Raw genomic sequence first — 19,462 nt, forward strand, 5'->3', positions numbered from 1 at the left:
TGTTGTCTGACTAGTGACAGAAACCACGCCCTGACCAGAGGGGGTGATACCGTGGGTCCTGAGCCTGCTTGGGGGAAGTCGTTTGTCAGCAGGGGGTTGTGTGGAGGAAAGGGTTACCCAATCCAGTGTGGCAAGGCGCTGTATCAGTGGGGCTTCAGAGCAGCGTGTTATTTTGATAACTGCCCTGGGAAATGGGCGGGTGGGGAATTATTGTCCCCATTTGAAACTTGGGGAAACTGAGTCCCACTGACACACTGGACTCAGACTGAGACTGGAGTAGACCCAGACGCTCGGCCGCCGGCACCCAGCTCAGACGGCGGGGTGAGGTGGAGACGGGGTCGGAAGTCGGCAGGGAGAGGGCACGGTCTCCCGAGGGCGCGGGGCGCGCCGGGTCACGTGACACCGGAGGCCCGCCACCACGTGGGCGGGGGCTGGGCGGCGCAGCTCCCTCGGGCACCGTCAGTCCCGCGACGGTCCCAGGTCGCCCCCTGGACCCCCCCCCCAGGCACTCCCTCCCCCTGACCCCGCGCCCCTGCCCCCAGGTGGTGGAGCCCGGACCGCGGTTCCGGGGACAGGTGAGCGGCTGGCGGGCGCGCAGGGCCCCTCCTCCCCCGCGCCTCCCAGGTAAGCGGCGGGGATCCGGGTGCCGGTCCGGGCGGAGCCGCGGGCCCGGGCTTGGGGGTGGCGCCCGGGTCCCCCCGGCCCAGCTGCTTCCCCTGCGGCGGCCGCCGCACCCGCTCCCCATTCCCTGGGGCCCCCGGGGCCACGGGAGCGGGGAGTTCCTGCGCCGAAGGCCTGACGCCTCCCGGCCGGCCGCCCCAGCGGAGAGGGCAGCGGTGACGCCCCGGGGCCCGGCTGGGTCGCGCGGGCCGGTACCACTGGCCCGGGGCGGGGGAGCGGGAGGCTGGCGGGGAGAGGGGCCGAGGGGCGCCCGGACTTGCTGCTGCCCCCTGGGCCCCGCGGCTGGGCTGCGGCCCTTCCCGGGCAGCTGCGGCTCCCAGAGGACTCGCTGCCGGCCGGGGTGGGGTTCCTGGAGACGCCACCTTGCCCCTCCCCACCTGGCTCAGGGCTCAGGAATGGTGTGCCCCGGAAACTCTGCCGGACCTGCCCCGGCCTGGGGTCGGCTGTCCGGGCGCTGGGTGTCAGCTGGGCAGAAATCGTAGGCAGTGCTTGGGTGCGCCCAGGTGAGCCCCTACCCCTGGGTAGGCTGCCAGATTCCAAGCCTCTGAACACTTCCCACCTCTGCACTTACCTCCCCCCGCCCCCCAAAGGGGTGTATGGGAGAGGCTTGAGGGTCTGTGGAGGGCCTAGGGTCAGGATTGGGGGGCACATCACCAGCTTCACCTCCAGCTGTTTTCCCAGTTCAGCCCACCCGTCATCTCTCTGCTGCCCCTCCCCCCGCCCCGCCCCTGCTGGAGGGAGGGGAAGGGGCTTGGATGGTGTGGGCCCTGGGTTCAGAGACTGGACATCCTGCATGCCCCTAAGCGAGGACACTGGGCATCCTGGCCTTGCCCGAGGAGGCCCCTTGAGCCTAGCCAACTTTTCTGAGTGCTGAGTTCCCCCCGGGGGGACAACGGGGTGGAGGAAGACCGAGCACCGGGCCGACGCAGGGCTGGGCCCCGGTCCACGCCCACAGGGTGAAGAGCCCAGACAAAGGCCGCCCTGGTTGCAGTTGTCCCAGGCGATGGCAGAGCCCTCTGCCCGGACAAAGGCTGGACAAAGGCGGCCTGTTTAACGCCCAGCCTCCCTTCCCCCAGCCAGCTGCCCTGGCCCGCCCCTGGGGTGATGGAATGTAGGGGAGTTGGTCTCCTGAGAACTGGTGACCTTGCAGCGCCCCAGCCCAGCCCAGTGTGGAGGGCAGTGATCCCTGTTTGGGGAGGTGAGGGCCGGCAGCACTGGGTGGGGGTCGGGCTGGAGGGGCCCCCCCACCCCCAGTTGGGGAGGGCTAGCCGTGGGAGGAGCTTCCTGTGAGAGGAAGTGCTCTGGGGTTACAGGGCAGGCACAGGAAGGTCTGGGAGCTGCCCTGAACTTTTTCACCCGGAGGGCGGTGGATACCTGGGGCTGTGCCCACAGACACCCACCCCCTTCCCCCTTCCCAGGGACTGGCGCCATAGAGGAAACTGATGGGGACTGCTCAGAACCCCCCTCTTCCTTCCGCTCTTCCTCAAGCAGTGGAAGGGACTCCCCCTCGGTCCATTCTGGCATGAGGCCTATTTGGGGTCACTAACCTGACCAGGTGTTTGGCAGGGGATGGGGGCAGGCAGGGGCTCAGGTGGCCTAGGCTGTGGGCACCTCCCACGGTCCCCAGGGAGTGGGTAGTTTGGCGGGGCACCAGGCACTGAGGGCCAACCTTGGTGCACCACTCCCTGTCTCATCAGATGGGCAGAGGGAGGCTTTGGAGGCTGCGCCCAGGCTCTGAGCTGCTCTAGGTTTGCCGACCGGCTGGGCGTGAGTCACAGACATGGCCCAGCCGCTGAACTTTGTCCTCAATGTTCCCGAGACCCCAGAGGACCACGGGTAAGTGCTCTGGGGCTGGGGGGGCCGGAGGGCAGAGACGTTCCCCCCCCCCGCCTCGGGAGAGGCCACCTGGACCAGGGCCTATGGAAGGGGTCGCTGCTGGGGCAGGGCTGGGTCAGCCGAATCCTGAGCTCCCATCCCCTCTCATCCCAGCAGCCAGGAGCCCAGCCCCTATGATGAGAGCGAAGTCCATGACTCCTTCCACCAGCTCATCCAGGAGCAGAGCCAGTGGGTGGCTGAGGAGGGGCTGGAGCTGCAGCAGAGGGAGCCAGGGGCTGGAGGCCAGGAGACCTCAGGTGAGCCCTCCTGGCACGGGGCCCCGGGGCCCCGGATGCTGTGGGCAAGGCACTGAGCCTTCCCTGCCCACTGCAGGCCTGGGGTGGGGATTGGGTGGGGGAGATCTCTGGCCAGCCGTGTCTCCAGGACACCTGGACGAGTCTTTCTGCTTCGTAGGCAGTGGCCAGCAGGCCCTGCCGGGGCCCGAGGATGCCCTTGTGCACAGCACAGCCACGCTCCGCATCTTGGCCAGCATGCCCAGTCGCACTATTGGTGAGTGAGCTCCTCTAGCCTCGCCTGGGCGGGGGGGGGTTTCAGACGGGGGTCTGTGCAGCACGAGGCCGGGCCCTTCTCCCTGCAGCCTCCCGTCCGCTGCCCGGAGGCCCAGCACAGCCCCATGCAGCCTCGCTGGGTTCCAAAAATGACTCCAGAGTCACAGGGATAAAAATAGGCTCTTGGGAACCCAGTGGTGCCTGAGGTCTCTTGTAAAGGGACTCCGTGGGCCCTGGGAGGGGCGGGCGCAGGCCGGCGCTGCCCCTGACCGCCCCCTCCCCCCCCCAGGCCGTAGCCGCGGTGCTGTCATCTGCCAGTACTACAACCGCTCCGTGCGGCTGCGACGCAGGGTCAGCCGGCCCGAGCTCAAGGGCGTGGGGCGCTCGGCCCGGCCCAGCCTCCGCCTCTACGACCTGGAGCTGGACCCCGCGGCCCTGCAGGAGGAGGGTGAGCCAGTGGGCCCCGCGGCCTCCTCGGTGGGGAGGAACTCAGGTCAGGCCGGGGCGGGGGGGACAGAGCGGTGGGGGCCGGCTGGGCTGTGAAGGGTTTGGCCCATGTCAGGCAGCGCCCCTGAAACGTCCCGCGCTGAGCACTCGTGTTGCACACACTGGTCCCGGCTTTGGGCTGGGATGGTGGTGAGCGGACCAGGTCCAGCTCTCCTGCAGCTTGTTTTCTGCCCAGTGAAACAGATGGGAACAAACCAAACGGAAGAGCACATTCAGGCTCAGGCAAGGGAGACTGAGGAAAGGCACGCGGCAGGACAGGGATCCAGGGAGGCTTCCTGGAGGAAGTGACACTAGAACAGCGGGGCACGTGCAAAGGCCCTGAGGTGGGAGGTGGGTGTGGAGGTGCTAGAGGGCAAGGGACAGTGTTCATAGCAGGGCCAGTGTCACAGGTCGGTCTTCAACCAGGTAACCTGTGCTGTTCCGGTACCTGGAGCTCAGGCACCGTGTGGGGGTCCTGTCTGTGTCCTCCCCAGTTTAGTGGGGGCCCTGTGATAGGGGATGGACAGGGCAGGGAGGAGCGGGCTCTGGGCAACTTGCCAGCTTCACTTTGCAGGCCTGGCCAGGTGTCCCCTTGTCTGTCACTTGGGGCTGAAGTGGTGCCCCCTCCCAGGCTGGTAGCGAAGGTGGGAGAGAGAGAGAGGGGTGGGTCTACAGGCCCCTCCCCATCACCCCACAAGAGCATAGTGAGAAGTGCTAGGGGATGGGGTGGGGACCTCGTCACTGCTGAGCCGGGGGGCGGGTGAGGCTCAGGTGCACTGGGGGTCAGAGCAAGACGCCTGGGGGGACCCAGGAGGAGAGTCAGGGTGCAGGAGGAGGGCACCGGGCTCATAGGCTGAGGCGGTGAGTGAAGACAGCTAGTAGGGCAAGGCCGGCGGGCACGGCGGGGCCTGGCTTGGATGGTACGGGCAGAGAACAGCCGTCCAGGCCTGGGAGGGTGGGCAGAGGTCTGCGCTGGGGTGGCCGGCAGGGGCAGACAGGCTTGTCCAGGCTCCTGGGCACAGGTGCAGGAGGGAGGGAGGGAGGGAGGGAGGGGTGTGGCGGGGAACTGACAGAGCCCCATCCTTCTGTAGAGAAACGCTTCCTCCTGGTGAAGGAGCTGCAGGGCCTGCCGGCGGCCCAGCGGGACCACATGCTCCGGGGAATGCCCTTGGGCCTGGCCGAGAAACGCTGCCTGCGGTCAGTGCCCGTCGGCCTCGGGCCATCTCGAGACCCACTTCCTTGGGGCTGGGCGGTCGGTGAGAAGGGCCCTGAGCATGCCGCAGGTGGCTCCCAGGGGGCAGTCGGAACGTCCCTGGTCCCACCCTGCTGCGGCCTGTGCCCCCAGGGAGGAGAGCCAGACCCCGACGGGGAAGCAGAGGGGCCGGCAGGGCCCGCGTGGGCTGTTCCCCTGCTGTGGCCGGCTCCGAGACGCCTGCGTCCTGGTAGGAGCCTCCTGTCTGGGATGCGCCCAGGGCGGCCGGGCGGGGGTGGGGTGGCCCCCCCTTTCTTCTGTGGCTGTCCTGCGTGTGGGGTCTCGCAGCCTTCAGACCCGCCCTCCCCTCCGCAGTGCCCTCCACTGCCCCTGCACCTCCAAGCTCGCCCCCCTCCCCCCGCCCCTACGCGAGCTCGGGGCAGGTCCCTTCCCTTCCTGCCTCTGTGCCCACAGGCCCTGCACAGCCTGGGGCTCGGGCTGCTCGCGGGTCTGCACGCCCTGAGGCCGTGGCGCTACGCCCTGAAGCAGATCGGAGGCCAGTTCGGCTCCAGCGTGCTCTCCTACTTCCTCTTCCTCAAGACCCTGCTGGCCTTCAACGCCCTCCTGCTGCTGCCGCTGCTGGCCTTCATCGTGGGCGTGCAGGCGGCCTTCCCGCCGCCGGCCCCCCCGGGCTCTGCACGCAGCTTCACGGGCCTGGAGCTGCTCACCGGCGGGGTGAGGGCTCGCTCAGGGCGAGGGAGCCGTGGGGGGGGGGGCGGGGGCATCTGCAGGCGGGGGCCCTGCCTTCTGCCCCGCTTGGCATGGCTTCCCCCAGGGAACCGCCGCCCCTGGCTGTGCCGGGACTCCCCGGGAGGGGCTACAGCCAGCCTGTTCTTCATAGCCATCCTGCCCTGACTCCACGGGGCCTCCCCCCTGCAGGGCCGCTTCACGCACACGGTCATGTACTATGGCTACTACAGTAACAGCACACTGAACGAGCCGTGTGCGCCACCCCCGGCTGGTGGCCGGTGTAGCCGCGAGGCCGCCGGCCTGCCCTACAGCATGCCCTTGGCCTACCTCTTCACTGTGGGCCTAGCCTTCTTTATCACCTGCATCACCCTCGTGTACAGGTAATGGCCCTCCACCATACGACCTTGGCTCTGAGTACTCCTGGTCATCTCCTCATCTAGTCATTATGGGTCATTGTCCCGTCTACCCCCCCACACTTCCGTCCGTCCATCCATCCATCCACCCTCCGTCCGTCCATCCATCCATCCATCCACCCTTCCTTCCTTAAATCCTTCCATCCATCCACCCTCCGTCCGTCCATCCATCCATCCATCCACTCTTCCTTCCTTAAATCCTTCCATCCATCCATCCACCCTCCGTCCGTCCATCCATCCACCCTTCCTTCCTTAAATCCTTCCATCCATCCACCCTCCGTCCGTCCATCCATCCATCCATCCACTCTTCCTTCCTTAAATCCTTCCATCCATCCATCCACCCTCCGTCCGTCCATCCATCCACCCTTCCTTCCTTCATCCATCCATCCACCCTTCCTTCCTTCCTTCCTTCCACCCACTCAACCATTCATCCCCCTCCCCCCTCCAGACATTGGTTGTGCTCAGCTCAGGGCAGGAGGGTAAATGAGCATGGTGCCTGCCCTCAAGGAACTTGCTGTCTAGGGGAGAAGACAGACCAGTGAGGAGGCCGGGAAGATCCAGAGCCCTGGAGGTGCTTGCCGGGGTGTTCTGGGGCACTGGAGGAGTCAGGCTGGCTTCTGGCTAGAGGAGGTGCTCGTGTCAGACAGGGTGGTTGAATACGCGTGGGCAGGGGAGAAGCAGAGGAAGGTGTTTTGGCTCTTGGGACAGGCCGTGCAAAAGGCCTGAGGTAAGTTGGCGTATTCTGCGGCGCTGTCTGTGTGGGAGGCGGCCAGCCACGTCAGTGGGTCACGGAGCCCCGCCCTGCTGGCCGCATTCGATGGGCACCGAATCAGACAGGGTTGATGTAGGGTGGCCAGCAGCCCGCGGCAGGAGGCCCAGAGCGCAGGGCTGGAGGAGGGGCAGGGGGGTTGGCGGGAGGCCCATCTAGCGCCCGAAGGGCTAATCAGAGTGAGTGGCGGCTCTCAGCTACGGCGAGCTTCCTGACTGCCTTCTCCCCAGCCTCTGTGCCCCTTGTCACCTCTCTGCCCGGCTCTGCTTCTCCCAGCATGTCCCACTCTTTCGGGGAGAGCTACCGGGTGGGCAGCACCTCGGGGGTTCATGCTGTCACCGTTTTCTGCTCCTGGGACCACAAGGTGACCCAGAGACGGGCCTCCCGCCTCCAGCACGACAACATCCGAACCCATCTGAAGGTGAGCCGCTCAGGGGCCCTGACTTCATCTCGGCTCCCACAGACCCGGCCCGCGTCCACTTAGGCCCATGTGGCCAGAGCTGTGCGTGGGGCACGGGGGTGGGGTCTTGGCCTGTTGCCCCTAATCCAGAGACAGGAGGTAGCCCTGGGAATCGTCCTGGAGTTTTCTTCTGTATGGGTCACCCATGTGGGGCCGCCTCTCGCCCGTTGGCCAGGGTTAGTGTCCAGGGTCCTCGAATGCGCAGGAGCCCTTGTTAATAGAACACTCTGCTCACAGCACGTTTTGCTGTGCGTGCGTGCTCAAGGTGGGTCCTTGCTGTTGGCCAGCCCTCCATCCTGGGGGGCTCAGTATGTCAGTTCGCCCTTAGCCGCAAGCTGGAGAACCCGCGGGCTGACGCTCCGGTGCAAGGGGCTTAGGCTGCTCTTGGGGCCCTCGGCCAGTGGTCCCCGTGGGCAGAGACCCCGGGGCTCCTGCCGGCACGCACCCTGGCTCGACACGGTAGCCCAGGACAGGGACTGTTAGCTGTCCGTGCTGCCTGTGAGCACACCGACCTGAGGTTCAGTCCTTTGCCCAAGGCCGGTGGCCAGGCCGGGCCTTGTGGGATGTTCTCTGCCTTCCTGGGGTGCCCCCAGCTTTGACCTGGCTGATGGGCCCTCATTGCCCTCAGGGAGCTCCCATGGCCGGCCAGGTGTCCTTTGCGCCTTAGGGCTTCTGGGCAGCTGGGGGCCCGCCCACCTCCAAGGCAGGGAGTGGGGCTCAGGAGGCAGGGCTGGGGAGGGAGGTGGGTGGGAGGTCGGGGCAGGCCTCAGGATGCAGCGTGAGCCCGAGGTGGGAGCAGGGTGACCAAATGGGGGTTGCTGGGGATGGAGGGCAGGGCGCAGCCTTGAGACCCTGCCCCGTGTTCTCTTTTGTGCCTGGGGACGGGGAGGGGCAGGTGGTAGCACTGGGGGTGGGAGGGAGGCGACCCCTGGGTCCCTCCAGTCTCCCCCCGCTGTCCCCCGTGTGTCTCTGCGCGGCTGCGCGGGGTTCGTGATGGGCTCGTTGCCCACAGGAGCTGTTGGCCGAGTGGCAGCGACGGCGGGGCTCCCAGAGCGCGTGCGGGCGGCTGCGGCGGGTGGCCGTGCGGGGGCTCGTGTGGCTGCTGTCCCTGGGGACTACGCTGGGCTGCACCGTGGCCGTCTACGCCTTCTCCGAGCTCATGATCAAGGTGCGGGCAGAGAGAGGACCTTCCCTGGAGCCCTGGCCACAGGGTCAGACCCCTGCCGAATTTGGACGGGCCCCCCGGTGCTTGCCCCCCTCCCCCCGGCCCCCTCTTTCCCGGGCGGCTCTGGCTCTGGCTCCCCCTGCCTTTTGGATTTCTCTTTCTGACCCCCGTGTCCCCACCCCCTTCCTGTGTGGTTTGAAGCGGAGGCCTGGGGTGGGCGTGTCTTGGGGAGGGAGGGAGGTGCTGTGAGGCGGTTTGGCCCTCTCCTTCCACGCCGGGGCGGGCGGGGGGGGGGGCCTCCTGGCCGCTCCCCCCAACCGGGGCACCTGCCTTGACCGCCGCCGCCCCTCCTCCTGCAGAGCCCGGTGTCCGCCGAGCAGGAGGGGGCGCTGCTGGCCCTGCCCGTGGTGGTCGGCCTCCTCAACCTGGGGGCCCCCTACCTGTTCCGCTGCCTGGCGGCCCTGGAGCGGCACGACTCGCCGGTGCTGGAGGTGTACGTGGCCGTCTGCAGGTGTGTGGCCAGGTGGGGCAGGTGGAGGCTGCCTGGGGCGGGGCCCCTGCCCCCCCGGGTCCCCCCCCTCTTTCATCAGCACTCCCCGCCTCCCTGTCCTCTACAGGAACCTCATCCTCAAGATGGTCATCCTGGGCATTCTTTGCTACCACTGGCTAGGCCGCAGGGTGGGCACCCTGAAGGACCAGGTGAGGGTGGCCCTGGGGCAGCAGGAGGCCACCGGGGCCCGTCACGGGGCTGCCCTGCTGCTGGCGGTGGGGGTGGAGGGCCCGCCCGCAGCCGGCCGTGTGGCCCGTCTGGCCGGGTCTCCGGCGGCTGGGAGGGCCCCTGGGTGGGCTGCTGGGGTGGGCGGGGTGGCGGGGGCACCAGGGGCCCGGGGGCTGAGGCCCGGTCTGTTTCAGTGCTGGGAGAACTTTGTGGGCCAGGAGCTGTATCGGCTCGTGGTGCTGGACTTCGTCTTCGTGCTGCTGGACACGCTGCTCGGGGAGCTGGTGTGGAGGTGAGGCCCCGGGCCCCGCGCACGCCCCTCGGGCACCTGGGCTGCCCGCCCCGCCCCCCGCGCCCCCCGCACCCCTCGCCCCTGCCCTCAGGAGGGCTCAGAGCACCCTCATCTGCGAGAGGCAGGACCTCACTCCCCCTGGGGGCCATCGCCCCGCCCCCGTGCCGCCTCTTCCGCGGAAGAGCATCCGAGCGAGCAAAACCCAAGTCAGGATGTCATGTGTTTTTAGATGGAGAAAGAAGTCTCCAAAATGATGTCTAATCTCAGTCTTGTCCAGGGAAAACAGAAGGAGGGAAGGACGGAGGGACATTTTCGGGAGGCTGCTGGGCGCCGGTGTTGCTACTGCTTTTATTTTTTTCTGTTTGTGGTTTTTTTCCAGGAACATAGGAGTTTAATAACGATTTAAAAACGGGATGTTTAACGGTCCGTAAAACGTTTGATGCCTGTTGAGCATGTTTATACCTGGGCCTAGAAAAAAGACCAGGATGTGGGCGCCTGGCTCTGTGGGTGGCGCGTGTAACTCTTGATCTCGGGGTCCTGAGTTCGAGCCCCACGTCAGCCGTAGAGATTACTTAAAAAAAAAAAAAAGAAAGAAAAAAGACGGAGAGGAAGTCAGCTGTAGCCCCGAACCCCTCAGGTGGAGGACCTCAGCCTGCCGTGTCCCCTGACATCCACCGGGCGCCTGAGGGGAGGGTCACCGGCCGGCCTGCTGGGGATTGGTCTCCGGGATTGGCCCCCCCAAGTGACCCTTGGGGGCTCCTCTGCCCCAGGCTCATCTCTGAGAAGCAGCTTAAGAGGAGGGAGAAGCCGGAGTTCGACATTGCCGGGAACGTTCTGGAGCTGATTTACGGGCAGACCCTGACCTGGTAAGCGTCTTCGCTCGCCTGCCGTTGCCGGCCCCCCCCGCCCCCCGCGGAAGGCTGAGCCCCTTTCCCCCTTAGGCCTGCAGCAAGGCCCCGGCTCGGGGGTTCCGCAGTGACGTGGGCCCTGACCCCTCGCCTGTCAGGGCACGCAGCGTGCGGCCCCTCTTGCGGTGCCCTCCCCCAGCCTGGCCTTGGGGTGGGGCATCTCGTGACCCTGGGCCCTGCTGCTGTCGCTGTGCGGTGCAGCACAGGGGTCGCGACCCCACCTCTGGACTGCAGCCCCCACCCCTCCCTGCCTCCCCAGGCTGGGGGTCGTTTTCTCCCCTCTCCTCCCTGCCATCCAGATTGTCAAGCTGCTGCTTGTCTTCTATGTCAAGAAGGTAAGGGTCCGCCGGGCCCCCGGGAGGGTGGCAGGGTCTCAGGAGCCTGTGAGCCAGGCTGGGCCACGGGGTGGGCGGCCACGGGGCCTTGGGGTTTTGGGACCCTCCCGTCCTCCCCTGACTGCCGTCCCTCCAGCGTCACTGCCTTTCCCAACTGGGCAGCATCGCGTCGGGGGCCCCGTGGTCATTGCTGGGCGTCTGGAGGTGCCGGCCGGCGGCTGGGAGCTGCTCGGAGCTACAGGCCCCTCCTGGGCCGAGGGAAGGGCCCCCTGCTCCTCTGTCCTTGGGTTGGGGTGTGCTTGGTGCTGGAGAACCAGCCTCTCCCTCTGGCCCTGTGTCCTCGTCTGTGTGACGGGACGGTGTCCGCAGGGGCCCGCTGGAGAGGACATTCCTGAAGCACCGGGCACGGCCATCAGAGGTGACTGTGTGCCCATCAGGTCTTCCGTATCCGGGAGGGTGGACAGGCCACCCCTCGTGCGCCTCAGTCGCCCCTCCGTAAACCGGCGTGGCAACCCGCAGGCTCACATTCTGAGTGTCTGCTCCCTGGGGGCGGGGAGCCCGTCCTGGCCTGGGGTGTCGCCCAGGGCCCCTCCGGGAAGCACCCCCCTCCCCCAAAGCTGTGGCTGTGGTGGCAGTGGCGGATCTCAGCCTTTGTCCCCAGACCAGCCTGATGGCCAACTGCCAGGCGCCCCGCCGGCCCTGGCTGGCTTCGCACATGAGCACTGTCTTCATCTCCTTGCTCTGCTTCCCCTCCTTCCTGGGAGCCGCTATCTTCCTCTGCTTCGCTGTGTGGCGGTGAGTGGGCGCCCGGCCTCTGGGGCGGCATGTCCTCTGGGTTGGGGGCTGCGGCATGGGGTGACGTGGGGGTCGCCTTCGCCCTCTTCCCCCAGGGTGAAGCCCTCGAGCACCTGCGGCCCGTTCCGGAGCCTGGACAGCATGTACGAGGCTGGCAAGGTGTGGGTGCGCCGTCTGGAGGAGGCGGGCCCCAGGGTCTCCTGGCTGCCCTGGGTCCACCGGTACCTGGTGGAGAACACCTTCCCCGTCTACCTGGTGTCGGCCCTGCTGCTGTGAGTGCGGGCAGGTGGGCCCCGCAGGAGGACCGGCCCGGGTGGGGGCCCCAGCCTGTCGGTCCCCTGGCCTCCAGCGTGGAGCCCCTCCCGACCGCGTGGCTCCCAATCCCGCAGGGCGGTGATCTACCTCCACATCCAGGTGGTGAAGGGTCAGCGGAGGGTCATCTGCCTCCTGAAGGAGCAGATCAGCAACGTGAGTGCCCGGCCGCCCCCCGCCCGGCCGCCAGAGGCTCTCTTTGCCCCACAAATGACACCCGGCCACGCGGGGGGGGCTGTACAAAGCGGAGCGGGGATTAAGGCAGCGGCCGCCCCGGAGCACCCTTGGGGACAGGGCTCCCGGCGGGGGGGGGAGGGGCGGGGGAGGGACGTGGCTCCGGCAGAGAGAGGCCGCATTTTTGGGCGGGCGGCCCTGCGGGGCTGCGGTCTCTCTGAGGGTCTAGGAGGTACTGGAAATAGCCCTTGGACTTCTTGGGGGACCCGCGTCAGGACATGGACCCTGTTCATTGCCCTCATTTTCCAAACAAGTGGAGTAAGTTAAACGTGAGCCCGGATTTTCGTCCTTTGTATTAAGCACGTTCGGTTTGTCGTTAAGTGTGAGAGGCGGGGTGGGCCGAGACGCCCGGGGGCAGCTCCCTCCTGGGACCCCCACTGCATCGTCAGCCCCTGGGGATCCGCCGGCCCCGAGCTGCTCAAGCCCACCCAGAGGCGGCCCGGCCTGGCCCCGTGGACCGTCCCTCCTGCCCCGAAGGCGGCCCTTTCTCTGCTTGGCTGCTGGGCCTCACGTCCGGTTAAAAGCCAGCGACCGTGGCCTCTGGATCACTCGGGCTGGCATTTTCCCAGCCGGGGGACACGTCCTGCCGGGGTCTGCTCAGCCGGACCTGCCAGCAACGGCGGGTCCCTGCATAGACGCTGGGTGGGCTTGGACCTCACCGTCACTCTCCCCGTGGCCGTTCCCCTTCCACAGATTCTCACTGTCCCTTGGACGCTTGGGTCACTCTGAGGCCAGTGTGCTGGTGGCCCGGCGTTCGCACGGGGCCGGGGGTTGTGCCTCCTCCGGGCGCGTACTGGGGGCCCCCTGGGACGCTGCCTTAGAAGGATTCGGGGATCAGGCGCGGGGTGTCAGCCAGGGCAGGACAGGGCTGGGGTGCAGTAGGCGTGGGCCCCTGCTGCTGGCTCATTGATGCAGGGCCCGGGCCCCAAGCGGGAAGGTCCCTTAGGGACAGCTCCCACCTCTTAGGGGGTTCAAGTAACACAATAGGAGGCCCCCGTCTCCTTCCCTTATACATATGGGCGTCTGGGCGCGCCCACAGGGAGCACGGTGTAAGGCCAGGCATTTTGGCTGAGGCGGTCACCTGGCCACAGCTGGCGGAAGCAGGTCTTTGCCAGCCGGCTCCCGCCCGCCCTACTGTGCAGTGCACCAGGGCCTGTGGGTACCTTCGGGGTCCCGGGGGGCGGGGGAGGTGGGGCTGGTAGATGCACAGCAGCGTCGGGAGGAGGATCCCAGCTCCACCTGCTAGTTCTCCGGGAGCGGAAAGGCCCTCCGGGTGGGCCTTTGCGGCAGACCGTGTCCACCTCCCCCCGCCCCCGAGGCCAAGCCCTGTCCTGGTTGCCAGGTTTGGGGGCTGCAGGTCTGAGCTTGGCTAGGCCCCTGGAATGGCTTTTTCTGGGCCTGGGCAGGGCGGCTTACTCAAGGGCACGGCCCTCTGCACCCACCGGCACAGACGGAAGCAGCCTCGAGCCACGGGCTGTGGGCAGATTCCAGAAGCTGGAGAAAGGAAGGAAGCATGCTCCCCAAGGGTCTCCAGAAGGAACCAGTTTGGCTGACACCTTGATCCTAGGCCCATTGAGAGCCGTTTTGGACTTATGATCTCCAGAACTGAAAGATGAATTTGTGTTGTCTTAAGCTGCCAAGTTGGTGGTAATTAGAACGACAGTGGAAGCTCACACAAGCCCCGTGCTGCAGACACCCTTATCTCCCGCTTACAGATGCTGACTCTGAGGTCAAAGAGGACGTAATTCGCCCAATACAGAGTCAGTAGGCGGCGGGGCCAGTTTTAAATTAAGTCGGGCTGGCTCTGTGGCCTTCACTGTGCCCCTGATCACATTTTCTTTTTCGCCTTGGCCACTAGGAAGCTTAGATCGATCGATCTATATATACGCCCGTTGCCTGGCTCTTGGTTTTTCCGTCCTCGTTTGGTGCCTCTTTCCCCTTTAAACTTTTTGTGCTTGTCTCATGGAATAGTCTGTTCTGGACAGACAGACGGATGGACAACTGTCCCCTCACCCTTTGTGTTCCGGCCTTTCTAGGAGGGGGAAGACAAAGTCTTTTTGATCAACAAGCTTCATTCCGTCTATGAGAGGAAAGAGAGGAGCAGGTGAGGGGCCTTGGAGGGGTTGGGCACTCGGCGTGTGAGTGTGGAGGGGAGGGGCCGGGGCCGGGCATCGTGCGGAGCTGGGGGGTGAGAAGGGAAGGGGTGCCGGCCTCCCCGGTTGCCCTCCTTCCCAGCTCTCCTGCTCAGGCCTGGTGAAGTCTGGTGAGAAAAGGAAACTAGAGAAGAAAGAAGTGCACGCAGGGGCAGGTCGAGCTGGGCGCTGTGGCACTCTCCTTTCTAAGTCGGGGTGCCCGGCAGCTGGCCCCTTCGGTCCCCAGGCGGTACACGCACCGGACCAGGTGTGCAGTCCGAGGCCCCGGGGCTCATCCCTGGGCAGCAGGGACCCACAGACTGAGTCGTCCGACGCCCCACGCCCCACCCAGCCCCTTTGAGGCTGTCCAGAGGTTTCTTTACCCTCTGGAGGCCTGAAGGCAGCTCCTGAGGAGGGCTGCTGGGCGTCTGGCTTCGGCCCGGCTGGAGGGACTACTCCTCAGCCTCCCACATACCCTGAGGTCCCAGGGGCCCCTCGCTGACTCCCCCTTCTGGCAGGGCTGGTAGAACCCAGGAGGCTGAGAGGCTCACGGATGATCCGGACGCCTGGTAGGACAGCGACAGGCCTTGCAGCTCTGTGTCTGCTCACAGGTGCGGCCTGTGCCTGGGTCGCCCTCTGTTTCCCCAGCCCCGTAGGCACTGACGCCGGCCCGGGACTCAGCAGCCCATCAAGGCTGGAACTGGAGGGTGGGCAAGTGGGGGGGCACACCCAGTGGACTGTATCCTGCTTGGGACTCTATTTATTCTGATAAAACATGTTTTGCAAAATGAGCTTCTCCTGGGACTCTGTGCTTATAGCCAGGCCTGCTGAGTGCACGCACGCACCGCTGTGCGGTGTACCCTCACCCTGTGGACAACCTGTAGGCGGAGGGCGTGGGAACCCCCCCGCCCCGCCCCGCCCCGGAGTTCCTCTTTCTGGCTGAATGCTTCTCTTCCGCACTCCGCCCTCCAGTGCCCTCCGACGTGGGGTTAGGGGGCAGGGTTGAGGGGACGTCTGGCACTAAAGCGCAGGGTGCCCTCTGCTGGCTGAGCCCCAGATGGCAGGGTGGACCACGGCACAGCTTGCAGGTCGCCCCTGACCCGCCTGTGCCCAGGGGGCTTGCGCCCATGCAGGCGAGCCAGGCAGGCTGTGTCCAGGGCGATGAAGGCGTCAGTGGCGATGCTCAGTGGGTACCAGGCCAGTGGAAGGCAGATTTGGGGAGAGGCTGGTGGGGAAGAGCTCTCAGTTTCCAATGAGCCATGGGGAGAGGGGCGGCCAGCACCCAGGCCTGGGGCAGGAGGGGGTCTGGCTGCCTGTGGTGGGTGATGGGGAGCCCTCAGATCCTGCCAGGCGGTTTGAGGGTCCTGTGGGATGCCGTGAACCTGAGCGTACGGGAAGGAGGGGCTCGGCTGTCACAGCCCCAGCACCCCATGTCTGCAGGAGCTGGGGGAGTGGCCCCAGGTGGGGAAGCAGGATGAGAGTGCAGTGATGGGCCCCACTGCTCCTCATCCCACAGGGGGATCCAGAAGAACAAAGTTCGGGCCTGAGCAAGGCAGTGGGGAGGGCCAGGTCAAACCCGCAGTGGAGATACCCTAAGCAGAGATACCCTCGGATGGGTCCACGCTTTCCTAGATGGTCTCACAGGGGTATTCCTGTTTGGCAGACGTGCAGGGGCAGGTGCCATCTGCTGATATGGCCTTGGAGGTTCACCGGGCAGGCGTCACCTAGACTTCTGTAGGTGGGGGACGGCGCCCTTGGTGCCCCCGACAGCTCAGGATTCCCGGGCTGGTCATGGCCAGTCCCCGACATGGTGCTTCGAGATCTCTGCAAAGAGCTCGTGCTAACCCCAGGCGGCCACTCTTGGCTGCATCTCGGGCATGAGCACCACGGGGTGAAGCTGGGTGGGAAGTCCGGAAGGCGTGAGGCTGGCCAAGGGCTCTCTGGGCCACACCGCCCTTCCTGCGCCTCCCTCTGAATGGTCACAGATGCACTGTCCGGTGGGGGGGGGGCACGAACTGGCCACTTCCGGCTTGAGCTGGCACCACCACCTGTGTCACCAGCCCCTGGGAGGTAAAGACAAGCTGCCTGTGACAAGTGAGTCCTGTCACTCGGGCACTAACGCAGGTGCTGCTCTCAAGGCATTCGGTACGTGTGTTGAATACGTACAATTGCTCGACTTGGAAGATCATCCCCAATAACGTGTGCGGGCCTCATCTTAACAGCAAAACCTAGGTTTTCTGAAGCAATTCTGCCCGAGGCTGCAGCCTCGCCTGCCCCGCCCCCGCGTGTGGCGTCTGTCTGCCTCCTGTCCTGTTCCTGATGCACGTGGCCCAGACCCTCTGGTTGGGGCATCTCGTCGTGTTCCTTCTGCGATGGAGCCCACGGGGGAGCGGGCCTGGATTCTGAGCCTTGTTAGCGGATGGCCTTGGGCGTGTTCCGTGACCTTGCCCAGCCCAGCCCAGCTCCTTACTTCAGGGGGTTGCTGGAGCACATGACGCAGCTCCTATACAGTGCTTGGTTCGCACCATGCTTGGCCCAGAAGTTTTGCTTCAAAAAAAAAAGAGGCGCCTGGGTGGCTCAGTCCGTTGAGCGTCCGACTCTTGATTTTGGCGCAGGTCATGATCTCAGGGTCATGGGATCCAGCCCCACAATGGGCTTCACGCTCGGCAGGCGTCTGCTTCTCTCTCTCTCTCTTCCCCTCCCCGTTGCACACACTCTCTGAAATAAATCTTTAAAAAAAAGAAAAAGTGAGCTTTAAGTGCCAAACGAGGCTAACCAAACTCTTAGAAATTGCTATTCCAGGGCACAGGAGGTCGATAGAGCTATTTCAGGTCAATGACAAGATTCCTCCATGCCACTGCTTCTCGGCCTTGGCTGCTCAATGGAACCGACTAGGGGCCCAGCCCCAGGGATTCTGCTTGCGTTGGTTTGGGAGGTGTCCTGGCACTGGGATTTTAAAAGTTTCCAGGTAGGGACGCCTGGGTGGCCCAGTCTTTAAGCGTCTGCCTTCGGCTCAAGTCATGGTCCCAGGGTCCTGGGATCGAGCCCCGCATCGGGCCCCCTGCTCCGCGGGAAGCCTGCTTCTCCCTCTCCCTCTCCCCCTGCTTGTGTTCCTTCTCTTGCTGTGTCTTTCTGCCAAATAAATAAATAAAAATCTTTAAAAAAACAAACAAACAACAAACCAAGTTTCCAGGTAAGTCTAACACGCAGCTGGGCTGAGGACCACTGCTCTGTGCTTTATGTAGCATCTGATGCAGGTCTCTTAAGCCCAGGGCAGTACTGCCCACTTAGGGGGCGTCTGGAAACGTACTTCTTTCACAGCCGGGGCGCCAGACTGAGGGGCCCGGCCTGCTCCCCAGGCCACTGGTCCGGCCACAGTCTCACAAGTAGAGCTTGTCAACTGTGTTCCCACTGAGGTGCGATGCGCTGAGCTAGCAAATTAATGACTCCTTCAGGATTCCTATGTAGGTCTTCCCTGCTCCACCCCTGGGAAGAATCTTCTTGAAATGCCGGTTTCCATTTTCACTCCTGTCAGTGAGCATGTGCTCAGCCGCTCAGCTCGCCTTTGTCACTAGAACCGGTGTTAGCCCCGACGCCTCTTCTGGCCTCCTCGCTTTTCAGACAGCCCGTTCTCCGCATCTCCTGCTACGACTGACTGAGCACCCTGTCTTTGCCACTCTCCCACGGTGCCGTCACAACAGTTTTGTAGAGTGCAGCTCTGTACCTATTGTTTTCTTGATTCTAGACACCGAGCCTCCTTTGCTACTGTGGGTACCAGGATCCCTGCTCCCCAGCCTGGTGTCACGAGCAGTCACCCCAGATCTCGGCTTACCTTGTGTCACCCACCCGTCCCCTGCTTTCCCCAGGCTGGCAAAATCTGGTCGGCCTCCCGGGCCCAGGGCCGTGCCACCTCCTGCAGGAAGTCCTCCCGGGGAGCAGGCACTCTCACAGTACACACAGGCACCTGCTCGGCAGAATGCTGGGTGCGCTTTGCCCACTTTGACTCCCATTCCTCGCTTTTCACTTCTCCCGACTGTGACCCCCTTCGGTGCTGTCCTTCGTGACTTTCCAAAGAGGTTGGGCAGAGCCAGGAGTTTGCCACCTCGCCCTAGGAACCCTGGTCCTAGGTGGAAGGGGAGTGGAGACAGAAAGACACTCCTTCCGCTGGTCTCTGAGCAAGGGGTCACGGAGGACACGCTGGCCTGTCTCCCAGACACCGTCTTGACAATCCTGGCCGTCAGAAGCACTGGTGCTCGCCAGACTGATTTAAGGTCATGGTGTCTGCAGTGGGCCTGAGACACCCCCCGCCCCCAGTGTCGGCTCAGCTCCCTAGCTGCCACCAGAGGCCACGCTAAGTCACTGCCTTCGGCGCCCTGAGTTCTGCTCCGCGTGTGCAAAACGCTTTGTGAAAGTCACCTTTCAACCGTTATTTTAGGCTACTTTACAAGAATAAATGAATAAAATGTCCAGGAAACACAAAAGGCCTTCATTACTCTCTTTGGTCCCAGTATTTCTGAGGCCCAAACTGGGTCCCGGGTGACGGAGCCACGGTCCTCAGCGGGGGCACTTGGCCCGCGGGCCCTGGCTCCATCTCGGCTGCGAGGCGGTGGCAGCGGGCTCACGCTCTACTGCGCCTCTCCGCGACTGGCAGTAAGGTTTCAGAGTGAGCTGCAAAGTCACAAACCACAAGATAAAATTATAAGCCAAACAACAGACATTCAGAGTTCGTCTCATCACCTAACGCAAACTCTAGGGGTATCTTGAAGAGTTAGGGAATTCGTTACAAACAGAAGGACAGCTCTCTCCCCCAGCACATACAAAGTGAAAATCGATGATATCTCTGTGAAAAATAAAAAACACATTTATTTGAACAGCCAAGAAAAAAATTGCAATTTATTAAGATTCAACAAAGCGTTGTACTTTTGAAAGCAACTTTCGGTGCATGTTCTTCAACGATCACATTCTATGAGGAAAAAACATTAAAAGCCACAAACTTGTTTTTTAATCTCAGAGTTACAGACATCTTTAATTCAAAAGAAAAGGTCAAAAAAAAAATCAACAAAAAACAAAAACAGAGTCTTTACTTCCATCCCCAATTTTAAAATATCAGTTTTTCTACAACTCGATGCTAAGCGGCAGCATGGGAAGCTGTCTGGTGCACACACACGCACACACGCACGCACGCACATATATTTGATATACATACGTGAGCATATATACATCAAATATATAGAACGCATGTAATGGCAATGAGATGCTATTACTCTGAGGAAGGTTTGTTTAGCTAAATACACGACTCAACTTGAGAAAACAAGTCTTGAACCCAGTTTGTGCATAGTTCATGATCCTCTATAAAACCAGCTTTTGTTGAACTGCAATTTTGCAGGACCTTCTTTTTTTTTTTGTTTTGTTTTTTGTTCTTTTTTTTGTTTTGTT

At 63.8% G+C, this 19,462-nt stretch overlaps 1 protein-coding gene across 17 annotated transcripts; it reads left to right on the forward strand.

Annotated features, from left to right (window-relative positions):
* Nucleotides 1–60: 60 nt before the first annotated feature.
* On the forward strand, nucleotides 61–14,814 carry TMC6 (transmembrane channel like 6). 17 transcript variants are annotated; one of them, XM_088028117.1, is made up of 23 exons: nucleotides 63–321; nucleotides 543–624; nucleotides 2,379–2,517; nucleotides 2,671–2,813; nucleotides 2,971–3,066; nucleotides 3,355–3,513; nucleotides 4,643–4,748; nucleotides 4,897–4,993; nucleotides 5,218–5,478; nucleotides 5,683–5,873; nucleotides 6,952–7,096; nucleotides 8,148–8,303; nucleotides 8,660–8,811; nucleotides 8,918–8,999; nucleotides 9,213–9,310; nucleotides 10,081–10,176; nucleotides 10,478–10,553; nucleotides 11,215–11,348; nucleotides 11,444–11,620; nucleotides 11,738–11,816; nucleotides 12,064–12,152; nucleotides 13,931–13,998; nucleotides 14,143–14,814. In XM_088028117.1, exons 3-22 carry the CDS (start codon nucleotides 2,462–2,464, stop codon nucleotides 13,953–13,955), a joined length of 2,418 nt encoding a protein of 805 aa, XP_087884243.1. In that variant the 5' UTR covers nucleotides 63–321; nucleotides 543–624; nucleotides 2,379–2,461; the 3' UTR covers nucleotides 13,956–13,998; nucleotides 14,143–14,814. The 17 variants fall into 17 exon arrangements, 16 of the variants coding, with proteins under 16 accessions (XP_027968649.2, XP_087884243.1, XP_027968643.2 ...); XM_028112842.2 differs by having other exon boundaries at nucleotides 14,545–14,814; XM_088028111.1 differs by lacking the exon at nucleotides 12,064–12,152 and adding an exon at nucleotides 1,758–1,879 and having other exon boundaries at nucleotides 65–321; nucleotides 14,545–14,814.
* The last annotated feature ends 4,648 nt before the right edge of the window (nucleotides 14,815–19,462 follow it).

Source organism: Eumetopias jubatus, unplaced genomic scaffold (genome assembly GCF_037043125.1).
Source record: "Eumetopias jubatus isolate StellerSeaLion01/CBP00866 unplaced genomic scaffold, mEumJub1_p1.0 scaffold_10, whole genome shotgun sequence".
NCBI classification, from domain to species: Eukaryota; Metazoa; Chordata; class Mammalia; order Carnivora; family Otariidae; genus Eumetopias; species Eumetopias jubatus.